The sequence below is a fragment of the Pseudonaja textilis genome, chromosome 11 (genome assembly GCF_049901715.1).
Source record: "Pseudonaja textilis isolate UNSWEBS1 chromosome 11, rPseTex1.2, whole genome shotgun sequence".
Lineage (NCBI taxonomy): Eukaryota > Metazoa > Chordata > Lepidosauria > Squamata > Elapidae > Pseudonaja > Pseudonaja textilis.
In genome coordinates, this window is record NC_142000.1 from 20,902,011 (window position 1) to 20,922,821 (window position 20,811).

Below are 20,811 nucleotides of genomic sequence, written 5' to 3' on the forward strand. Positions count from 1 at the left end.
CGTTTGGTGTGTGCATGCATTGGATGCACACGTGCGTGCATGCATTGGATGCACACGTGCGTGCAAAATGCACGTCCACGCCGAAGTGGCAGGAAAAAGTTTTGAAACCCACCACTGCCTACATCATTATGGGGAACAGGAGGTGAGACCTACCTCAGAAGACGTGTCCAGCTTCAAAGGGGGTTGCTCCGCTACACAGCGTAGGTGAGCCCGTACTTCCTCTTCATCACTCTCATCGTAGGAATCATCCAGATCATAATAATACCCTGCGTACCCGAAGCAGAGCAGAGGTGAACTTTGATGGCCCACCAAAAACCTCATCTTGACTTCTGCACCAAGGTGCCTCCTTCTCCTTCCAGGAACCCAAGCAATGCCATCGGAAGTATCTGTGTCCCACCACGATGGATCTTCTCAGGGAAGAGCTGGATTAATTCTCACAGCTGTTCTGGGTTCCCAGAAGGACCGTGGCACCAAGGGCAGCTGGACCGATCGTGCAAGACTGCTCTACATGGTGGCAGCTACCCATCTGCCAAGAGAGGCATGGAGCCTGAGCCAGGGCTATTTTGCCTGGGGGGTTGGGGGGACACACACATTCGGATCCTGCAAGGAACAAATTATACAAGCCAGCATCCGGTTTAAGGAACGCCAGGAAAAAGCTGAGAGGACAACAGGAGGCTGCCAGCGGTCGGCTTCCAGTGCTTTTAAACAGGAGAGGGCAGCTGGCTCTGTCCCCCACAGCCTGGTTCGTTCTGCTACAAGATGTCGGCCTCCCTCTCCCTGAACCAGAAGAGACCATCAGGCAGAAAACACACCTGGGCTATTACAGGCCAGGCCTGAGGACTTCAATGGAGCTGGGCGAAGGCCAGTTTGCAAAGACCCCTCCTTCCAGGCATGCCGAGGAGCCACCTGGGGCATTGCAAAAGGCAGCACAAGGAACTCACAACCCCACCCCACCCCCACCCCACCCCAAGGCATAGAAGTCAACCAGGGTGCTAGCTAACACACTCCTGCAAAGGGACAAACTGGAAGGAGCTGCCTCGGGATGGAAGCCCCGCGTGGCCCCCTCCCCCCGCTCCCCCTGCCCCGCTTCCTACTTAAAATGTTTTGTTTTCCTCCCTTTTGCAAATCCCACCATGGCTGTACATTCTCGATGAATATTTAAAGCGGCTTTATTAGTCTCCGTTCATCATTTATTAATTGGGCCTGTCTCAGGAAGACAATTTGCAGAGCCGCTTGGAATAAATAGGGCTTCAAAGGGAGCTGCAGAGGGAGGGAGGGAGGGAGGGAGGGAGGGAGGCTTGCGTGGCAACCAACTCCCTGGTTAGGCCCGGGGGGGGGGGCTTGTTTGAAAAAGCAGGTGGGGGGGGAACCTTGGGTGCGGGGTGGGGGGACAAAGGGCTCAGCAGAAACAAGACAGGGGTTCTTTTATTTGACACTCTTTGCTTGGCCTGAGAGACGCGCGAGGCTCAGATTGGATGCTGGGCCTTGTAATGCCCCCGTTTTATTCCTTTGATTCCGCCTCCGTTGGAAAAATGCTTCTCTCTCTCTCCGTAAACCCCACTCTCTCCTAACACTGATGATGTTCCCTAGTTGGGTCATGATACTGTCCCCTTCCTCCTCCTCCTCCTCTCTCTCCTCCCGCCTTCTCCCTTCTCCTCCTCTTTCCTTTCTAGCCCTGATGGCGTTTCCGAGTTGGGTCTTGAAACATCTGCAAGAAAACCACCGAGCTCAGGGAGCATCAAGAACCCCACAATAATTCTCCTCCTCCTCCTCTCCACAAACCTCATTCCCTTCTAGCCCCGATGATGTTCCCTTGTAGGGTCATGAAATGCCCCCGAGAAAACCACCGAGCTCGGAGAGCGCCAAGGAGCCCGCAGTTCGACCTACCAGCTACCAAGATCCCTTCTACCCGTTTCCCAATTCTCGTCGGAAGCAGGAAATCCTGAGGAGGGTCGACGGCCGCTCACCTTTCTCCTGAGCCTCCCTCCTCTTCCTCTCCTCCAAGTCCAGCTTGCTGACCAGCTTGCGTTGCTGGAGCAAGAATTCGTCGTAAACATACATGGGATCGTGGCCTCTGGGTAGGAGGTGCCTGTACGGGGAGCCCGTCCGGCTCTTCAGCGCCTCAGCAAACGGCACGCTTTGGGGGTGGGGGGTTCTCTGCTGCAGGGGCTTCTCCCATTCGCTTAATAAGGGTCCGTGGGGAAACCCACCGGGCTCGGATCCCCCCGTCTCCCGGCCCGATGGGTGTTTGTCCAAAGGTTCCTTTTTCCGGGCTCCATCCTCAACTTTCTCGGGACAGTAGACTCGCTCCACTTTGACCAAAGGGATGGCTTGCCGGCTGGGCTCGTAGGAGCTGGCCTGAGTGGGGAGCGAGTGGCTCTCCTGGAGCCTCCGAGCCTCCATGGTGCTCTCGATCAAGGAGACCGGGTTCCAGAGCGACGTGGGCACCGGATGGGGCTGCGGCTTGGGCGAGATGAGCGGCGGCGGGCCTCCGAAATGCTGGGGTTGCTCTCGACCTCCAAGTTCGGGGCGGCTTGGACCCAGCCTGGAGAAAGAGGAACACGGAGCAGAATTTTCACTACGAAGAAAGTTTTACAGATTAACAGAGTTGGAAGGGACCTTGTAGGTCATCTAGTCCAACCCCCCCACACCCAAGCAGGAAACCCTACACCATCTCATGACAAATGGCAGCCCAGTCTCTTCTTGGAAGCTTTCAGTGATGGCGCTCCCACAACTTCCGAAGGGAACTTCTGTTCCATGGGTTGACTGTTCTCACTGTCGGAAAGTTTCTCCTTATTTCTAGGTCGAATCTCTCCTTGGTCAGTTTCCATCCATTATTCTTTATTTGGCCTTTGGGTGCCTTGGAAAATAGCTTCAACCCCCCACCTCCCTTTCTGTGGCAGCCCCTCAAATATTGGAAGATGCTCTCCTGTCTCCCCTGGTCCTTCTCTTCCCTAGACTAGCCAGGCCCAGTTCCTGCAACCGTTCATCGTATGTTTTAATCTCCAGGCCTTTGATCATCTTAGATAGATCCAGATTAACAGTTGGAAGAGACCTTGTAGGTCATCTAGTCTAACCCCCCCACCCAAGCACGACACCATGGTCCTTCTCTTCCCTAGCCAGGCCCAGTTCCTGCAACCGTTCATCATATGTTTTAACCGCCGGTCCCCTCATCATCCTGGTTGCTCTTTTCTGTACTTTTTCCTAAAGTCTCAACATCTTTTTATAGCATGGTGACCAAGATGAGTTCTACCCAATTTTATGAACTTTTTTGGCCATGGTTGTGAAGCAAATCACTGAAGTTGTTAAGAAAAATCATCAGATCATGAAGCAATTCCAGCATAAACAAATCCTTCTTGTTGCCAACAAACCAAATTAGACCATCTCATTCTCTTTTTGTCAAGCAACGAACAGAAAAAAGGGCCTGTTTCTCTTTTTCATGCCTTCCTTTTAGCTTTTAATTTTTAGCACTAAAAGTAGCAAGGCAATTGGACACAAGTTTTTAAAGAGACTTTGATTTAATTGCTCCCCCTCCCCCCCCCGTTTTTGGGGGCTGTGAATTATCCTGGGAGTGATGCATACGCAAAAGCGTTGTGCAAATAAAATATTCTTTAATAGAATGCTTTCTTTAAATTTTGTGCCTGTCATTATGCAACACTGTACAATACCTAAAACTCAGTTTCTGCACTGGATTACAGTTCAGTGCAATGGGAGCCGAACATTTTCCCCCTGAAACTGTCCAGTAGGGGGCACCTTGGCCAGAGCAGGTGTCCCATTCATGCCTCTGAGAATCAAGAGTGAGTGACATCTAGTGGCGTTGCCATTAAATGCAGCAGAAACCAGATTTTCCTTGCCAAACAAGCGTTGTGCTTAATTCTCAGCTGCACCCAAATTATCGTGCCAATTTCTCCAACAAAAAGCACACAGGAACCATCTGAAGACCACCTAGTGAGCTGCTCTGCTGTTCCACAATGCACAAATTCTCCCTCTAAAGCAATATTTCTCAGCCCTTGGCAACTTGTCTCACCCTCAGTTTCCCAGAATTCCCCAGTCAGCATGTAACCTGTAAAAAATAAAAAATAAACCTGGAAAGGATGCATTTTGCCAGCATAGAAACCATATTGTTCATTCGTTTGAGGCCCGAAGCAGATGCTCAATAATTTGCAAACTACGGTTTGAGTAATTTATATTAAATGTGTGGCAAGAAGCTTTTAAGTAGCCAACTGAGATTGGTTAACCAAAAGGGAAACTACTTTTAGAGTCCATTAGAGTGGTCACTGTCTCTCCTGAAAAGCATCCCTCCATAAATCAAACCACAGAAAGAGGAAGGATTTGCCTGTCAGACAAAGCACCATTGTTTAGAGTGCTCTTCCCTAAACAGGAATGACCTCTCCGTGACTTAAACAGCTGGAGTCAGAGATACCCAACCTTGGCAATCCCAAAGGAGATAACTGGACTTTCTTGTTTGTTTTTTTCTTTTGAAGATGTTTCCCTTCTCATCCAAGAAGCTTCTTCAGCTCTGACAGGATTGGTGGGGAATGGGGAAGGATCCTGTTGGAGCTGAGGAAGCTTCTTGGGTGAGAAGCAAAATGCCTTCCAAAGAAAAACAAGAATGTCCAGTTGCCTCCTGAAAAAAAGCACCTTTGGGACAACCTGGATTGCGGAGAATCTCTACAGACCTCCAATTTTTGGCAACTTTAAGGCCTGTGGACTTCAATTCCCAGAATTCCCCAGCCAGAATGATTGAACACCCCTGGTCTAAGCTTCAAATGTAAATGAATACAGTTCCTTTATTTGTGAATCGTGATATTTGGGGAAGAGGATTTTTCTACGTACTCTAAGTGAATATGTTTTTAAGCAGTGTTTCTCTACCACAGCAGTTTTAATTTGCCTGGACTTCCACCCCCCAGAATTCCCCAGCCAGTATGTCTAAGGTCGAGAAACCCTAAATTAGACAATCTCCAACACCGGTCATGGTATGCTACTGGTTTGGACCGGTTCATGCAACCTGGTGGTAAAAAAAAAAAAAAGCCAACGATCAGCTGAAAAGAGGAAAAAAAATCCTCTGCAATCAGCTGAGAGGATAAATGAAAATCGCAGGATCAGTCCTGCCACCTGCCCCCGTGCCTTCCTCTTCTTCATCCTCTCAGCTGATTGGTGCTGTAGGTCTCAGTTGGTGTGGGGAAAGCTGCGCGCCGGCGTTAGGCAAAGCACGCCCACCGAGCCATGCCCACTGAACTGGTGGTACAACCATTTGAATCCCACCACTGTCCAACGTGTCTTCCAATCTTTCTATTCCGATCTCCAGATTCTCATACCTGGAAGGCGGAAAATTTCACCTGTCTTATCACCATTCGGGCTCACAGAGCCCAACATGAAAACATGCCTCCCCCTCAAAGTTGCATTCAAGTGTCACAGAGAATGACAACCGTGTAATCCTTAAACAGGGAGCAAAAGGGCAACAGCCGATACCCGATAAACACGGCCTTTGCTGGTGTCGCACACGGAACTCCTTCCTTCCTTCGAGAGCGACAGGGTGCTATGTACCGAAACAGCAATGGCTGCTTCCCAGCATGATACATTACACAACTGCTGGGCAGACGGAGTGTCTCTTTGCAAAGAGCTTGCAGGAGACAAAATTTATGAGGGAGGGGAAGCAGAAGAAATGCCAGCCTTCCCGGGGCCCAACAAAACAGCACGCTCAGGAGCGCCACAAAAGAAATCGCCAGACGAGCAGAATAAAAAGCTGTTTTTTTTTCATAAAGAAAACAAAAGGGAGAAAACCTGGAGAGAGCATTGGCAGATTCACCTGAACCGTGTCCCCAGAACAAACGTCGCAAAGGTGTTTTCCAAAAGGCAACTGGACCTTTTTTTCCCCGTCTTGTATTTGTCCTTGAAAACGTTTCGCTTCTCCTCCAAGAAGCTTCTTCAGTTGTTCCAGTTTTTGAGGACCAAAAAAAAAAGTAAGAAATTCCAGTTGCCTTTTTGGAAAAAGCACCGTTGGGACAACCCTGACCTGGATGACTGAGAAGCCCCAATAGATACAGGTCCCCCAAAATGAGCTCATAAAAATATCAAGATGGAGAATCAAGGCAGTTATCTACCCGTGAGAAGGAAGCCAGGCAGAAACGGATTTGCAACGATTGCTGAACAACATGTGGCAAACGAAGCGTTTGCTGCACCCCTTTCCAGCCAAAGAGGCTTGGGGGATGCTGAATTGTGTCCTTCTGAAAGTGCCCAAGCTGTCAAGCCTTCTCTTGACACCTGTCACGCAGGTGAGCCAGCTCCGGTGCAAGAGGATGACGGAACAAGAACGTGACCCTGCCAGGCGCACCAGCAAATCCACTCCTACTTATCCCGATTAGCTTCTCTAATCCCCAGATACCCCAAAACCAACAAGAGGCGCCATCAGAAGACTGAGCCAAGTCAGTTCTGGTTGAAGAGCAGATCTTAAGCAGAAGGTTTACTCCCAAGCTGCTCTTCCATGCTTAGCGGCTGCTTGGAATCGGCTCAGAAACAGAAGGGCTGGCTGGATCCACTCCACAGATGCTGGGTTGGCACCTGATCTCCAACTCGGCATCAAAAAAAAAAAAAAACCTCATCCTGGTGGCTCAGAAGACACTGATGTCCTCCTGAAGAGCAAGCAGCCAGCTCTTGGCCAAGCAGATCATAATTTAGATCTAAATATCAAGCCTGGACCACTCAACCCCCACCAGGGCCTGCTGTTCCGAGGCCAGCATGCAGCCGTGCCAACCACGGCTGTAACCTATCAGATTGAGAAGACCCTCCATCTGCCAAAGACAGCTCGAATTAGCGACAACGGTCTCAGAGACACCTGGTTCACTGTGGATGGCATGGAGGCCACCTCACCCCTTCTGTCCAGGATCCAAGCAGCTGTCAGATGACATTACACGGTGGCTGCTGAAATCTAGGAAGCGGGAGGAAAACTTTGGCTCTGTTGATTCTTGGGAAGTGCCGTGTCATTGATGGCAGGTGGCTACTTTCCCCTCACCCCCAGAAAGCAGGCAAAGGGGGCCACTCAGCCACCCTCCCCTCCCACAACAAGGCCAAGGCCACCAGCCACTACCTGGAGTTCTCTGGCCGATGCTCCACTTCCATCTGTCCGGCTGGGCGTCCGATGTCCAAATGCTGTTCCAGGACCTGCTGCCGAAACTCGGACACCTGGGACTGGCGATCTTCCTTCTCTTGCCGTAGCCGCCGTTGGCGTGCCAGCCATTTTTCCTCCTCGTTGGTGCGTTGGATGAGGAGCGCGGCGGCTGTGCTGCCTCCAGGCGGGGGGAATATAGTGTGGCTGGAAATCAAGCTAGGCACCGGGTGCTGCGAGGCAGATGGCTGGTGCAACGGAGGCTGGACCACTTTGGGGGTCTGGGCAGCAGAAGAGTCCTTTGGTTTTTCTGCAGGGAAACAAATATATATATATGTATAAATATATTTATATAAATATATGCCACTGCTAACTGGCAAAAGGAACCCTGCAATTTGTTAAGACTGGAAGGCCGCTGTCTAGACAATGAGCGTCTGCCCAGTTTGAACACTGCGGGAAGGCAACTGGGATAAATTCCCTTTGTCTGCCACTGTTGACACCGTTCTGGGACAAATCCAAAAAGCGGTCAACGCCTTGAATGCTCTACCCAACTCCATGGTTATAGCCTCAACCCCTCACAGCTTCAACCTCAAACTGTCTCTCGTGGACCTCACCCCATTCCTAAGAGGTCCTTAAAGGGGGCCGGCATAAGCGCACCAACGTGCCTACCGCCCCATCTTACTGTCCCTGTTTATCTGTACTTACCTCCTGTGTTTATGTTCATAGCTATACTTGTTATCTTATACATGTTTGACAAACAAACAAATAAATAAATACATACAATCATCTAGGTTAAGGAAGGAAAGCATGTCTGGGGCCCAAAGACCAATCGTAGCAGCTCCACAAGTCTCAGTCTCTCTCTCTCTCTCTCTCTCTCACACACACACACACACACACACACACACGTTGTAGGTGGGTTTCATAATTCTGTTCAACGTAAGCAGAACAGAGAAGAAGTGAGAAGGTTGTGACATGGCCACTCCTACGATGTCTCAGCTTCGTGTTAGGAAAGACTTGTTAGGAAATGGTTGTCATCATCGGCAGAGGTGAGCATTTCGAATTCTACAGGGGCAACCACCCCTGACTGGCTAATCCGTGGATGCACAGAATGCCCTTGGGCCAAAGAAGCCTCCACCATGCACAGAAACTGCATGCAATGCAAGCAACCCAAGAAGAGGGGAGAAACGACACTTCAAACCCATCCCATGAATTCATCCCATCTGAGACTCGGGTTTGAAGTCTGTTTCTGCTGCCTGTTTCCCTGGAAACAGACTGGGGGTTTCCGACTGTCTGGCAGAAAGCAGCTGAAGGTCACCTGCTCGGTTTGGCGTTAGCTGTTCCGATGGTTTGACACGTTCTTCGGCTGGATGGGTCCTCGGCCCTTGCAACTCGGAGACAGACAGGAAGGGGCCTTCCATGGCTTTGATGATGCTCTGCTCCTTTTCCCGGGCTCTCTCGCGCTGCCTTTCCAGCTCCCGCTCCCGTTCCCGCTCTCGCTCCCGTTCCAGCTCCTTTTCCCGCTCCCTTTCCCGCTCCCGATCGGCTTCCCGTTCCCGCTCCTTCTCTCGCTCCCGTTGCCGTAGCTCTTCGTCCAACTGCAGCCTGCGAAGTCAAGAGAAGAACAACGCTTGCAGAAACCTGGACGGGACTTTTGCCCGCCAATCGCCGAGGTGCTCCGACATTCCCTACCTTTCCGCGGTCAGGCTGGAGAGGCGTTCCGACTGAAGTGCAGAAAGAGAGGAATGGGACAACTCGGCGGGGTACCTCATTCCTGATAAGTGGAGGTGCATGGCCGATGGGTGGAGGTGTGGGAGAGAACCAGGAGTTGGAATTGGGTAGAAAGGAGAGCGAAGAGCCGAAAGGCAGTAGGAATCATCCATTCTGGGGGGGGAAACCAGAGTCGTTAGACTGTTTTGATTCACCAGCATCCTATAAAATTTAATCACATTGTGCTTCTAGCTAAGCTTTGGTTTGGCAAGACTGGGCAAAAATGATCACAACAGCTTTCTTACCTCCCTCATTCCTCATTTATAGGGAAGATACTTGAATTGTTCCCTGACCACAAAAGCAGTCAAGAGAGCTACCACAATGATAAATAATAATAAAACAGCGGCGTCAAATGGATAGAACCACTCTGACCAAATAGAAGGGCACTGGATGTAATATTCTTAAGAGGCGTAGAAAAATAAAACCTTTCTCTACGTGTCTCAGGATTACGGGATCCAATCTGGGTCGGTCACCACGACCAGAGATTTACTCTTCCAAGTTTTTGGACTCGTGCTGGATCTCATCCTCGGGGAACTTCTCTCTAGCATAATGTGTTAGAGACGTTCCCTAAACTAAGAGAACGAGGATGGGCTCCAACATGAGTCTGAGAAGTCCAAAGCTCCGGTTCCAGGAATTGGCCTGGATTGAAACCTTTATTATCTGTTACTCAAAATCTGACCGGGCGGATATGGGATGGGTGACTCCAAAAAGGACATTCCAGCCACCCTACTCAGAAGATGCAGTCCTTGAATCGCCATTGAGCCAAGCTCACTAGATGGGGTTCCCTTGGGGACCTTCTCAGATGACCTCAAGGAAGGCTGTGGCATCCACCTGCCTTCTCACATGTCCTCAGGCCAAGTCCACAGACTCCGATACGCGACGGACTCATTCACATGGAGAAAAGCTGGAGGCAAATGCTCCGCTTTCTCTTCAAGGCATTTGTTTCCAAGATCCTTCAGATCTCCATGGACACAGCATGTCTTGCTAGCTGGGGTGAAGCTGGACAGCAGCTGAGTCTGCTCAACAGGAACTTGTTCAAAGGACAAATTAATAGCCCATCATCTGACACCCTGCTGCTCTTTTAAGGGACAACCTGCTGGGTTTTATTTCACTGTGGGAAAGTCCTCGGAGAACCTTCCACTCTATGGGCCAAGAGGGTTCATTAGTGGTGGTTCTAAAGGACACGCCTGGAGGACTGACTACTCAGCCAACTGCGGCTGCCCAACCTGATCAGTAGAGCCTCCTTCTGGCACAACTTTCCTCTTACCTGAAAGCCGGATGAGGGAAAGGGTGGTGAGCCAAATAGCTGGGGTGGTAATACGCAGCAGCAGTGGCAGGGTCCAAGGTGAGGGGAGGCAAGGAGGACATGCGGAGCTCCTCGGCTGTGTGGTAGGGCCGGAAACTCCGCAGGTAGTCCTCGGTGACGGCACTGGGAGGCACCACATGGTGGACAGGACGCTGGAGACTGGAAGGAAAAGGGAGGGAGGGAGGGAGGGAGGAAGGAAGGGAGGGAGGGAGGAAGGAAGGACCAAAGGGAGGGAGGGAGGAAGAAAAAGAAAGAGGAAGAGAGGGAGGAAGGAAGGAAAAGAGGGAGGGAGGGAAGGAGAAAGGGAAGAAGGAGGGAAGAAAAAGAAGGAAGGAAGGGAAAAGGGAGGGAGGCAGGACCAAAGGGAGAAAGGGAGGGAGGGAGAAAAAGAGAGAGGAAGGAAAAGGAGGGAGGGAGGAAGGAAAAGAGAGGAAGGAAAAGAGAGGGAAAGAGGAAGGAAGGGAGGAAGGAAAAGAAGGAAGGAAGGAAAAAGGAGGGAGGGAAGGCCAAAGGGAGGGAATGGGGAGGAAGAAAAAGAAAGAGAGAGGAAGGGAGGAAGGAAAAGGAGGGAAGGAGAGAGAGAGAGGGAAGGAAGGAAGGAAGGAAGGAAAAAGAAGGAAGGAAAGAAGGAAAAAGGGAGGGAAGGAGGAAGGAAGGAAGGAAGGAAGGAAGGAAGGAAGGAAGGAAGGAAGGAAGGAAGGTGAATTCCAAAAGTCTGCAATAACATTTCCAAGCTCAATTCCCTCATGAACTGGGGGCCCCACTTCTGGGCATCCATTGTTCCGTGTCCCAACGATGCGGCGAGAGCCACAAAGAGAACGGGCCAATGGGAAGCATGATCCCCCTTAGGAAAGGAACATGCCTGACTCGGGAGCACTGTCCAAGCTCCCATCAAGAGCCCAGGGGGGGAAGGGTAGGGAATCGCCCCAACATTCCTTGGCCTCACTTACTTGAGAGGCGGGAAACGGGAATCCTGGACGATGGAGTTGGGTGGGATTGCAAAGGAATAAGGCGTCCCCAGCAAGTGCGAAGGGACCGTTGGGCCGCTGCCTTTCTCCTGGGGCAACGGAGCCTCTGCGATCAGGCGGTCCCGGCTCCCGTTGCTGCCTCCACCGCCACTCCGGGAGCCAGCTTCCTGCTGAAAGGAACACAAGCCCAATCATCCCCATCCAGAGGACACCCAAGGGAGATAGGAATGCAACTTTAAGAGATGTGGACTTCAATTCCCAGAATTCCCCAGCCAGCCATGCATGGGAATTCTGGGAGTTGAAGTCCACAAGTCTCAAAGGGGCCAAGTTTGGAGACCCCTGATTTAAACAAACAAACTTCAAAAGAATTAGGATGCTTTATTGGCCAAGTGTGATTGGACACACAAGGAATCCGTCCTCGTGCAAATGCTCTCACTGTACGTAAAATAAAAGATACATAAAAGAAAAGGCATGATATACACCGATAATCAGACAGCAATTTGCCCAAAGATAGCTGGCAAGAAGGACAACCTTAAAAGTAACTTTATGCAGAGCCATCTTCTCTGCCTTTTAGCCCTTCGGTGACCGGAATTTCCCTGCAGCGTTTGGCTCAACACGCTTTGAGGCCTACCCGGAGGGCAGAGTTGCCTGACAAACAGCAAGAGGGGGCTGTCCTTTATTTCGTTCAGCCGCAATTCTCCATGGGAATGGGAAAAAAAAAACAAGGCCTGCGGCTAAGCTGTTCTGGTGAGCCAGCCTAGCATCGTCAGTTGAGCAGGCAGCTGCTCCTGGACCCTGGCTGCGAATCCAGCTCGCGCCGGAGCGTGCACAAAAGCCGTAACGGCAGGGAGGAAGCTGGCACCACCACCGCCGGGGTAGAGAATGATCTGTGACCAGTCGTTCCCTGAAGTGGGCAGCCCAGGCCTCAGCTGCAGAAACATCTGCTTGTCTTCTGCCATTACGGCTCTTCTGGCGACACCACGGCGCGATGAAAGCGGGAAGGGGAGAGCGGCACCATCTGGTTTGAGCCATAGATAGTGCTCTCTCTGCACCCAACAGCCTTCCCCAGCTTAATCCCAGGCAGATGTTCTCTGGGCAATCACCTGCGTGTGACAAGAGAGGGGAGAGGGGATGCAAGAATGCTGCCACCCTCCCCGCCCAGCCAAAGCTAGCGATGCTTCTTTGGGGCAAATGTTTAGTCATGTTCACACCCAGACCCTCTTGCTGACTTTTATGCAACAGCAGGAAGAACGGAGGGAGATTAAACGGAGACACGACTCAGCCCCGTGCGCACATCTGCATTTCAAAAGGATGAACCGAGACCCTTGGCAAGCCTCCTCTTTTTGCCTGAGCATCTTCTCTTTGGCACAGGAAACTCTGGGTTGGGTTTAGGCGTCCCTGGGTTGGTTCCCAAGACTGAGCAAAATGTTCAGCGAGGGGAGAAAAAAAAACGAGCGCGGAGAAGAGGATGAGGCTAAAACGTACGGAGAACGGTTGCAAGAACTGGGCATTGGCTCGTCTAGGGAAGAGAAGGACCGGGGGAGACAGGAGAGCAGCCTTCCAATATTTGAGGGGCTGCCCCAGAGAGGAGGAAGGGGGTCAAGCTATTCTCCAAGGCACCTGAAGGGCAAACAATGGATGGAAACTGAACAAGGAGAGATTGAACCTACAAATAAGGAGAAATTTCCAGACAGTGAGGATGATCAACCGGTGGAACAGAAGTTGCCTTCAGAAGTTGTGGGAGCTTCATCACTGGAGGCTTTCAAGAAGAGACTGGACTCCCATCTGTCAGAAATGGTGTAGGGTCTCCTGCTTGGGCAGGGGGTTGGACTAGATGACCTATAAGGTCCCTTCCAACTCTGTTGTTCTGTTACTCAATGGCTGGAAATAGCTAATGGGGTGGAGGCCTCCTCAGGCTTAGGAACGAAGGGACTGGTTGGTGGTTGGTCAGCTCTACCTTCAAACCCAAACCCTGAAGAAAATGGATAGGAACGACCGAATGGGCTGTACGATCGACTGTCCTTGTTTTATGGGCTTCCCTCTGAGAGGCCATTCCCCTGGGGAGGCCTCTTTTGAAGGAGAAGGTCGAGAAACTAACCGGGGGACCCTGTCAGGTCCACAAGTTGACCAAGTCCATTTGTGCTTTGCCTCACAGGGACCTCGCAAGACGCCCTCTGCCCTCCTCAAGAGGATCACTCTATCCTAATGGTTGCCACCTCCACCAAGTATTGCGATCCAGATGTTTGCCTCCATCATCTCCCCTGCCCATTTGAATCTTCTTTGGAACTGATCACTTTGTAAAGTTACTCCTTCCATGTTCTCCCTGCTACAGGGAGAGAGAAAAAGAGGTGAAAATATCTGACAAAATCGTCCCTTGGAAACGCCTTTCCAGCCTCCCATTATTTCTGATTATTCGTCCTCCGGGTTCCGAATCGTCCGTGCCCTCTTCAAGACTGCGGTTGGCAGAGTAATTATACGGAGACTTCAATCCTGAAAGCAGGATATATAGTGCAGATTAAAGAATGTATATTTGCATAATTTATTCCAATTGCAGAATGTGTGTGCTTGAGGAACAATGAGTACACCGGGCAGGGCTGTTTTTTATTTTTTATTTCCCACAAGAAAGCTCGGGAAAAGGTACTTTTGCACTTGTAAGTGGCGTCTCGCAGACAGAAAAGGACGTTTTGTTTCGATGGTTACGCAAGTATTTCACTCCAAAAAGGGACTGCTCTGAGCAGCTGAAAGGACCTCCTCTCCTCCCTTCCTCTTCCTTTCTTCCCTCCTCTCCTCTTCTCCTCCATTCTTCCTTCCTTCCTCTTCCTTCCTTCCTTTCCTCCATCTCTTCCTCCTCTGCTCCATCCTTCCCTCCTCTTCCTTTCTTCCTTCCTTCCTCTTCCTTTTTTCCCTCTTCTTCCTCCTCTTCTCCATCCTTCTTCTTCCTTCCTTCCCTTCCTCATTCTCTTCCTCCTCTCCTCCGTCCTTCCTTTCTCTTCCTTCCTTCCTCTTCTTCCTTCCTTCCTTTCCTCCTCCTCTTCCTCCTCTCCTCCATCCTTCCTCTTCTTCCTTCCTTCCTTTCCTCCTCCTCTTCTTCCTCTCCTCCATCCTTCCTTCCCTCCCCCTCTTCTTCCTTCCTTCTATTCTTCCTCCTCCTCTTTTACCACTTTCTGTGTTTAGGGAGATACAAAATTCTGGCTCTTGCTCTTCTGGTGGTCTCTACCATTGTTAATTGGTGTTGCTGTAATATGCCCTTTGATGTTGTCTCTCCATCCTCTTCTGGGTCTGTTTAGCTAATGGCAGACAGGTCCTAAATGCTTCTTTGTCAACACAGTTCACGCTTGTATGAGCAATAAGCCACAATAATCTCACAGGGAGGCACTGGCAAAATTCTTCGAGACAGGATGGGCAAGTCTAGAAGACGACAAGTGGAGATGATGACCTTGGCCTGGCCCAGGGCCAAATCTTCCTATAAGAGGTGCTACACAGAACATACGTGCGGTCTGAGACGGTTTAGCACCCATCCACCAATTGTGCAGAGATCAAATCTGAAATCTGTAGAATTCACGACATCCGTTCTCCTTCTTCCCTCTCAGATTCCGCCTACCCTGTTCTACACGCCGAATGCTGATATATTTAAACAGCTTTGGAAGGGGGATTTTGTTACGGATTCTCAGCTAATTCCTTGCTTGCCAATATTCAGGGTTCAGCAGTTGGTATTCCCTGAATAGGAGCTAATGTCTACTTTGGCAGTCTTCAGAGAGGGAAGGGGGCAGATGTTGTTCTAGTCTGAATTTGGAAAGCAACTCAGCTGGAATGGAAGCAGATGGGGCAGCTCCAGGCAGGGAACTGTTGTTTTGAGGGATTGGATCACAGAAATGTTCTGTTTGGTTCAAGCTACTGATGGCACTGAGACACAACCCAAAAAAAAAACATGCTTCTCTCTCCAGAAGAAAAAAGAACCACACCGACTTTAACAGAGTAACAGAGTGGGAAGGGACCTTGGAGGTCTTCTAGTCCAACCCCCTGCTTAGGCAGGAAACCCTACACCGTTTCAGACAAATGGTTGTCCAATCTCTTCTTAAAAACTTCCAGTGTTGGAGCGTTTACAACTTCTGGAGGCAAGTGGTTCCACTGATGAATTGTTCTAACTATCAGGAAATTTCTCCTTAGTTCTAGGTTGCTTCTCGCCTTGTTTGGTTTCCATCCGTTGCTTCTTCTTGTCCTGCCCTCAGGGGCTTTGGAAAATAGCTCGATCCCCTCTTCTTTATAATGTCCTTTTCCAACGATTTCATAACCTGGAAGAAAGGCTTCTATTCTACATTAAAAAAATGCTCTTCCAAACATGAATTCCCTGTTTGGGTGTCACCTTAGAAAATATGACCTAGCTGGGATTCACTCGCAGCCAGCCAGGTACCACGGGAGATCGTTCCAAGTGTATTTATTAAATATGAATACAACAAACATCCTGCAAGCCGCTGTGAACTCCCCAAGACTTGCAAATCTCCTCCGAAGATCCATTGGCCATAATTAATTCATAGACATGGGGCCCGGATTGGAATTTTTAATGAGCAGGAACAGCTGTTGCTTCTCAGAGCGCAAAGCCCGCCTGGGGCGCCACACACCCGGTCCTTTCCCACAGCCAGGCAACAGACAAATCCCGGCCTTCTCCGGGAGGCTAGATGGACCAGGCATCGGGGCCGAGGGGGCAGGAGACGGCTGCAGTAAAAAGGGGGAAAGGCCTCCAAGCGTGCTGGAGAACGGACGCCCAGGAAAATGGGAGCGCACTGCACATTCTCCAGCTGGGAGGAGAACAGATCAGAGGAGAAAGCCATCTGCAATTGCAGAGACCCAAACAGAAGGATCTCGTCTAGCTTGTAAAGGGCTTGGGTTGGTCTGTGCAATCACTTCAGTGGGAGCCAGCCATGTGCTGCAGCTGCCAAAAAAGCCAAGGCAGCGTTAACAGGGGGCTAGAACCTGTTAATACCACTTTACGATGCCTTAGGAAGATCGCACATCGCACCTTAGGAAGATCCTGCACCCAGTTTTGGTCACCGTGATACGGAAAAGAGGTCGAGAGTGCAGAGAAGAGCAAGAAAGGTGATTAAGGGACTGGAGGCTGAAACATACCAAGAGGGGTTGCAGAAATCGGATTAAGTCTGGTCTCCCAACATCTGAGGGGCTGCCAAAAAAAGAAGAGGGAGTCGACCTATTCTCCAAAGAACTTGAAGGCAGGACGAAGAAGCAAAGAGAGGAAACTAATCAAGGAGAGAAGCAACTTAGAACTGCTAATTAAATATCCTGATAGTGAGAACAATTAACTAGCGGAACAACTTGCCTCCAGAAATCGTGAATGCTCCAAGACTGGAGGTCTTCAAAAAGAGACTGGGCCGCCATGTGTCTGAAATGGTATGAGTTTTTCTGCCTGAGCGGGGGTTGGACTAGAAGACCTCCAAGGTCCCTTCCAACTCTGTGACTCTGTGACTCTGTATTCTGCGCACAGCATCCCCTCGTTGGAAGAGGCAAGTATGGGCCACACCGCCTGGCGCACGACCCTCTTCTGCCAGGCCGGGCTGTGATGAGGAAGGCTCGGGGGAGAAGGGAGCAGGGGGGACGGACTGTGTTTTCTCTTGCCTTGAAGATTTACTAGCAGCTTTGTTCCCAGGGACCATTAATCATTCCAGGAAGACACCGATGCCCGAGGAGACTGCTACAGCACAGCAAGTACCAATCCACAAGCTTTTTGATGGTGGTCATAAAATAAACAGGTCAGTCAAGCATTTCATTGGCGGCACAGAAGAAACCCCACCAAATTCAGGGCAGAAATTAGCAGCGGCCAACCGTGTCAGGAGGAGGATGGACAGTGAACCTGATTCTACAAGAGGCCATTTCCAAAGGGAGGGACCTCTTATTAGCAAAACCCAAGCTAAACTCCTGGCAAGAAAACAGTGCCAACCAACCAACCAACCAACCTACTTCTTCTTCAATGGAGCAACGTTGCCCAGTTGTAGATATAAGCATGCCTGGGCCTTAGCAAAGCCTTCAACTGCCTTTCAACAGATGTTCATCGCTATAATGATTAAAAATGGCCTAAGGGACACTCCCTACGAGATGGACTGAAGGACGGTGGAATGACTGGAGCTCATTAATGGGTCCACGTTGGCTTGGAAGACAGGATCAAGCGGTGGGCCCAAAGGGTCTTCTGCCGGTCACCATTCTTATCAATGACATGACGAGGGACTTGAGGGGACATTTGTCAAATCTGCAGAAGACACAAAGCCGGGAGGGATGAATAATACTGTAAAAGGAAGGAAGGCAACTCCAAAAGATCGAGACGAGCAGGAGCAATGGACAGAGACGAAAAGGATGGACTTTCCCCTCTGGTTAATGTTGACTTGTGTGTCTGGATAGAAAAAAAAAAAAAGAAAGATCCAAGAATAAGATGGAAGGGTTGGCTTGACAACAGAGCTTGGGAGAAAGGATTTGGGTCACCTTGTGACCTCAGGTTAAACCCGAGCAGGCAGTGTGATGCAGCCGCTAAAAGACAAATACTGTCTTAACAAGGATACGGTGTCCAGATCGTGGGACTCATCCACCATGTGTCCTGGTAGGTGTCCAGTTCTGGGCAACATAGCCTCAGAAGGACAACGGCAAAGTGGAGAAGATTTGCAGAAGTGCTACCAAGATTATGAAGGGTCTGGCAACCGTGAGGAACATTTTAAGGATCTGGGCACATGGAGGAGAAGACTTGAGGGGAGAGAAATGATCAAATAACCTGAAAGACAGTACAGGGAGCAGGTTATATCAGAAGCAGCTGATTCTACAGATTCGGGTTAGATGCCAGGAGGTACTTGCCAATGATATGAGATACAAGTCAACGACACAGGCTACTTCTTGAAATGATGGCTTCTCCTTTCCTGTCAGTCTTCAAACACCCATGGATCTCATCTTCCAGAGAGGCACTACGGGACCCGTAGGTGTGTAGGTGACCAGACTAGATGGCTTCTAGGATTCCTTCCAACTTTGTGGGTTTGTTTCCTCCCTTGTTTTATGCAACCGGGATAATCTTTCCATGAGCAAAATTCTGAGCTTTTTCCCCAGTACCCCTTTTCTTCCAGTAGAGAGAAACATCTTGTGGGGATCCTGGAAAATTACTAGCAAAGAAGACCAGCCGTCCTACGGGAAGAAGAGGCATTAAGGCTCCAGGAGGCCAAGAAGCCCCTTGGAGAAGGACCCGGGCTGGTGCTGGGCGAGGAGAGATGGCGCAAGATCAGCTCCCGTCTCTGCCGCTGCTGCTTGAGATGAGCCTCCGCCGGGCGAGAAGATGGCGAGGAGCAGGGTGGGGCCAGGACAAGGAGGACCATCCGTCATTCTCCCTGTGCAATCTCTGCCAGCGAGGCCACGAGACATGCCCTATTAGCTTTAAAATAGACCATTCTTCATTCCGCACAGCCATTCAAAGGCTGTTTGATCTCTCGCAAACGTCTCGCCTCTAATGGATGGGCACCGGCCAGGGATTTGTTGAGCCTTTCCGGAGCCTTTCCCGGCCCCCTCCCACTTCTCCTCTGACCAGGCGCTGCCCTTTTCTCCCTCAGCTGAGAAAGCATGAAAGGGCCTCCATCAAAGCTCTCTACGAGGATGGATGGCTGGGCTCATCCGTTGAGTCAGCTCCCGCGTGCTCTCTCCCTCCCTCCTCCTCCTCTGCAGAGCGCTCCCTGGTGGCATTAGGGCTTCGTTAGCTTCCAATTGTTGGAGCAGATAAATTATCTCCTCCTCTCGAGGGTGACGGGCCCCGTTCCAGGGGCAGCGGAGGGCTTCCGTCTGAAGCGATGGGTTTTGGCGGCAGCGGGGGAGGGAGGAAGAAGAAAGGGCCAAGCAGGAGGGAGGAGGGAGGCTCAGCCTCGCCAAAACCCTGGGAGCCATGGTGGCCAGACGAGAACGTTGCCTCACTGCTGCCTCCAGAGACACGGAGGGCTGGAAAGATGGATTCGGGTTTCAAAGGCTCCGAAAAAGCCCAAGGAGAGGAGGGTTGCAACAGACGGACATGCCTGGCAAGGCCAACCGGAGCCCTGGATGATCAAGGGGTCTTTGGGGGGGTGGGGTCAACAACCCTAAAGTGACAGGAGAGAATCTGTCCCGATATCCTGCTGCAGCGGAAAAAGGCCCTTGGAATATGTGAATATTCATCCCATTCAGGATACTGCGTTTCATTCATCCACCGTTCCCCTCGTCTTTTTTTTTCCAAACCAGGCCTACCTTTTCATTTCAAGATCAAAGCTCTCTCTCTTTCTCTCTCTCTCTCTCTGTGTGTGTGTGCGCGCGCGCAAGTGCGTATTTTGTGCCTGTTTGTTTCTCTGCTGGGGCATCATCTGTGCGGCTCTCTCACAAGCGCTGGGGAGACGGCTCTCGCTTCCCCTCCCTTCCCGTTTTCTCTTTGTGGTTTAATTAGTATTTCCAAGAGCTGTGATCCCGCTGGGGAACCGGGTAAAATACAAGGGAAGGATAACCACCAACAATGATTCTTAATTAGTGGATGCTTCAGCTCTCTGCCGCTGTCTGCAAGAGAGTAAGAGGGAAGGAAACAAAACTGCAAGCAGCCAATATCGCCAGACAGTCTGGGCCGATCTGGGAAGGAGCCTCAGAGGACGGGGCGTGTGTGTCTCTCTCTCTCTCTCTCTCTCGGCACAGATGAGAGAAGCTATTATGTTCTACTTGTTGCTTAATCCAAAACACGGGCTAGGTTGGTGTTGTGTTCTCCCAGCTGGGAACCTCTGCCATAAATACACGATGTGCTTTGTTGCCTTAAATTAGGCTTCTGCAATCTGGTGTCCCTCCAGATGTGTCGCTACCCAACGCTCAGCCTCTCTAGTTAGCCCAGCGCAGTTAACCCAACGCATTAAGAGGGCATTGGGTTGAGCCACGCTCTACCAGGTGTTCAATGGGCTGGCTTGGCTCTCCTAGACAATCAATAAAGCTTTGCGGATAGAAAGGAGAAACGGGAAGCCTTTGTTCTGAGTTCAGCCCACAGCATCATTCGCCTCCGCTCCCGCACTTCAATAGCTGCGGCTGGAGAAAGAGCGTGAGCCGAGACAGATGGAAACCCGGGAGGGAAAGAGCAATGAAATCAGCCTCGTTCCAGAAGACTTTCGACCCTACTTCCTTCCTTCTGTGGGCCTCGAAGCCCCAGGAGGAAATGCTGAAGGGGAAGGGGGAAGAAGAAGGAGAAGGAGAAGGAGAAAGAAGAGAAGGAGAAGGAGAAGGAGAAGGAGAAGGAAAGGAGAGAAGGAGAAGGAGAAGGAGAAGGAGAAGGAGAGAAGAAGGAGAAGAGAGAAGAAGAAGAAGAAGAAGAAGAAGAAGAAGAAGAAGAAGAAGAAGAAGAAGAAGAAGAAGAAGAAGAAGAAGAAGAAGAAGAAGAAGAAGAAGAAGAAGAAGAAGAAGAAGAAGAAGAAGAAGAAGAAGAAGAAGAAGAAGAAGAAAAGAAGAAGAAGAAGAAGAAGAAGAAGAAGAAGAATGACTTGCTCTCGGTTATCTGAAAGGTCCGAATAAGATTAATTAACTGATGGGATGGTGCCCGATGGGTTGAATGTTAGGGGAAATATTAGACGGCCTATCTCTCACAGGATGTGAGATTAGGAAACGGTTACCTAGAGAAGTGATAATTGACTGTTGCA

The 20,811-nt window shown here is 50.4% G+C and overlaps 1 protein-coding gene across 8 annotated transcripts in view; it reads right to left on the minus strand.

Moving 5' to 3' along the window:
• GSE1 (Gse1 coiled-coil protein) overlaps positions 1 to 20,811 on the minus strand; it is a 257,775-nt gene that overhangs the window by 9,249 nt on the left and 227,715 nt on the right. For 5 of the 8 annotated variants that reach the window (XM_087940750.1, XM_087940756.1, XM_087940754.1 and 2 more), the window contains 7 exons: positions 11,129 to 11,316; positions 10,140 to 10,337; positions 8,795 to 8,986; positions 8,421 to 8,707; positions 7,088 to 7,415; positions 1,968 to 2,578; positions 154 to 266 (listed from right to left, as the gene is read on the minus strand). In XM_087940750.1, coding sequence (XP_087796876.1) covers positions 154 to 266; positions 1,968 to 2,578; positions 7,088 to 7,415; positions 8,421 to 8,707; positions 8,795 to 8,986; positions 10,140 to 10,337; positions 11,129 to 11,316 — 1,917 coding nt within the window. The remainder of the gene's footprint in view (positions 1 to 153; positions 267 to 1,967; positions 2,579 to 7,087; positions 7,416 to 8,420; positions 8,708 to 8,794; positions 8,987 to 10,139; positions 10,338 to 11,128; positions 11,317 to 20,811) is intronic. The other 3 variants (XM_087940751.1, XM_087940755.1, XM_026714032.2) reach the window with 1 other exon arrangement.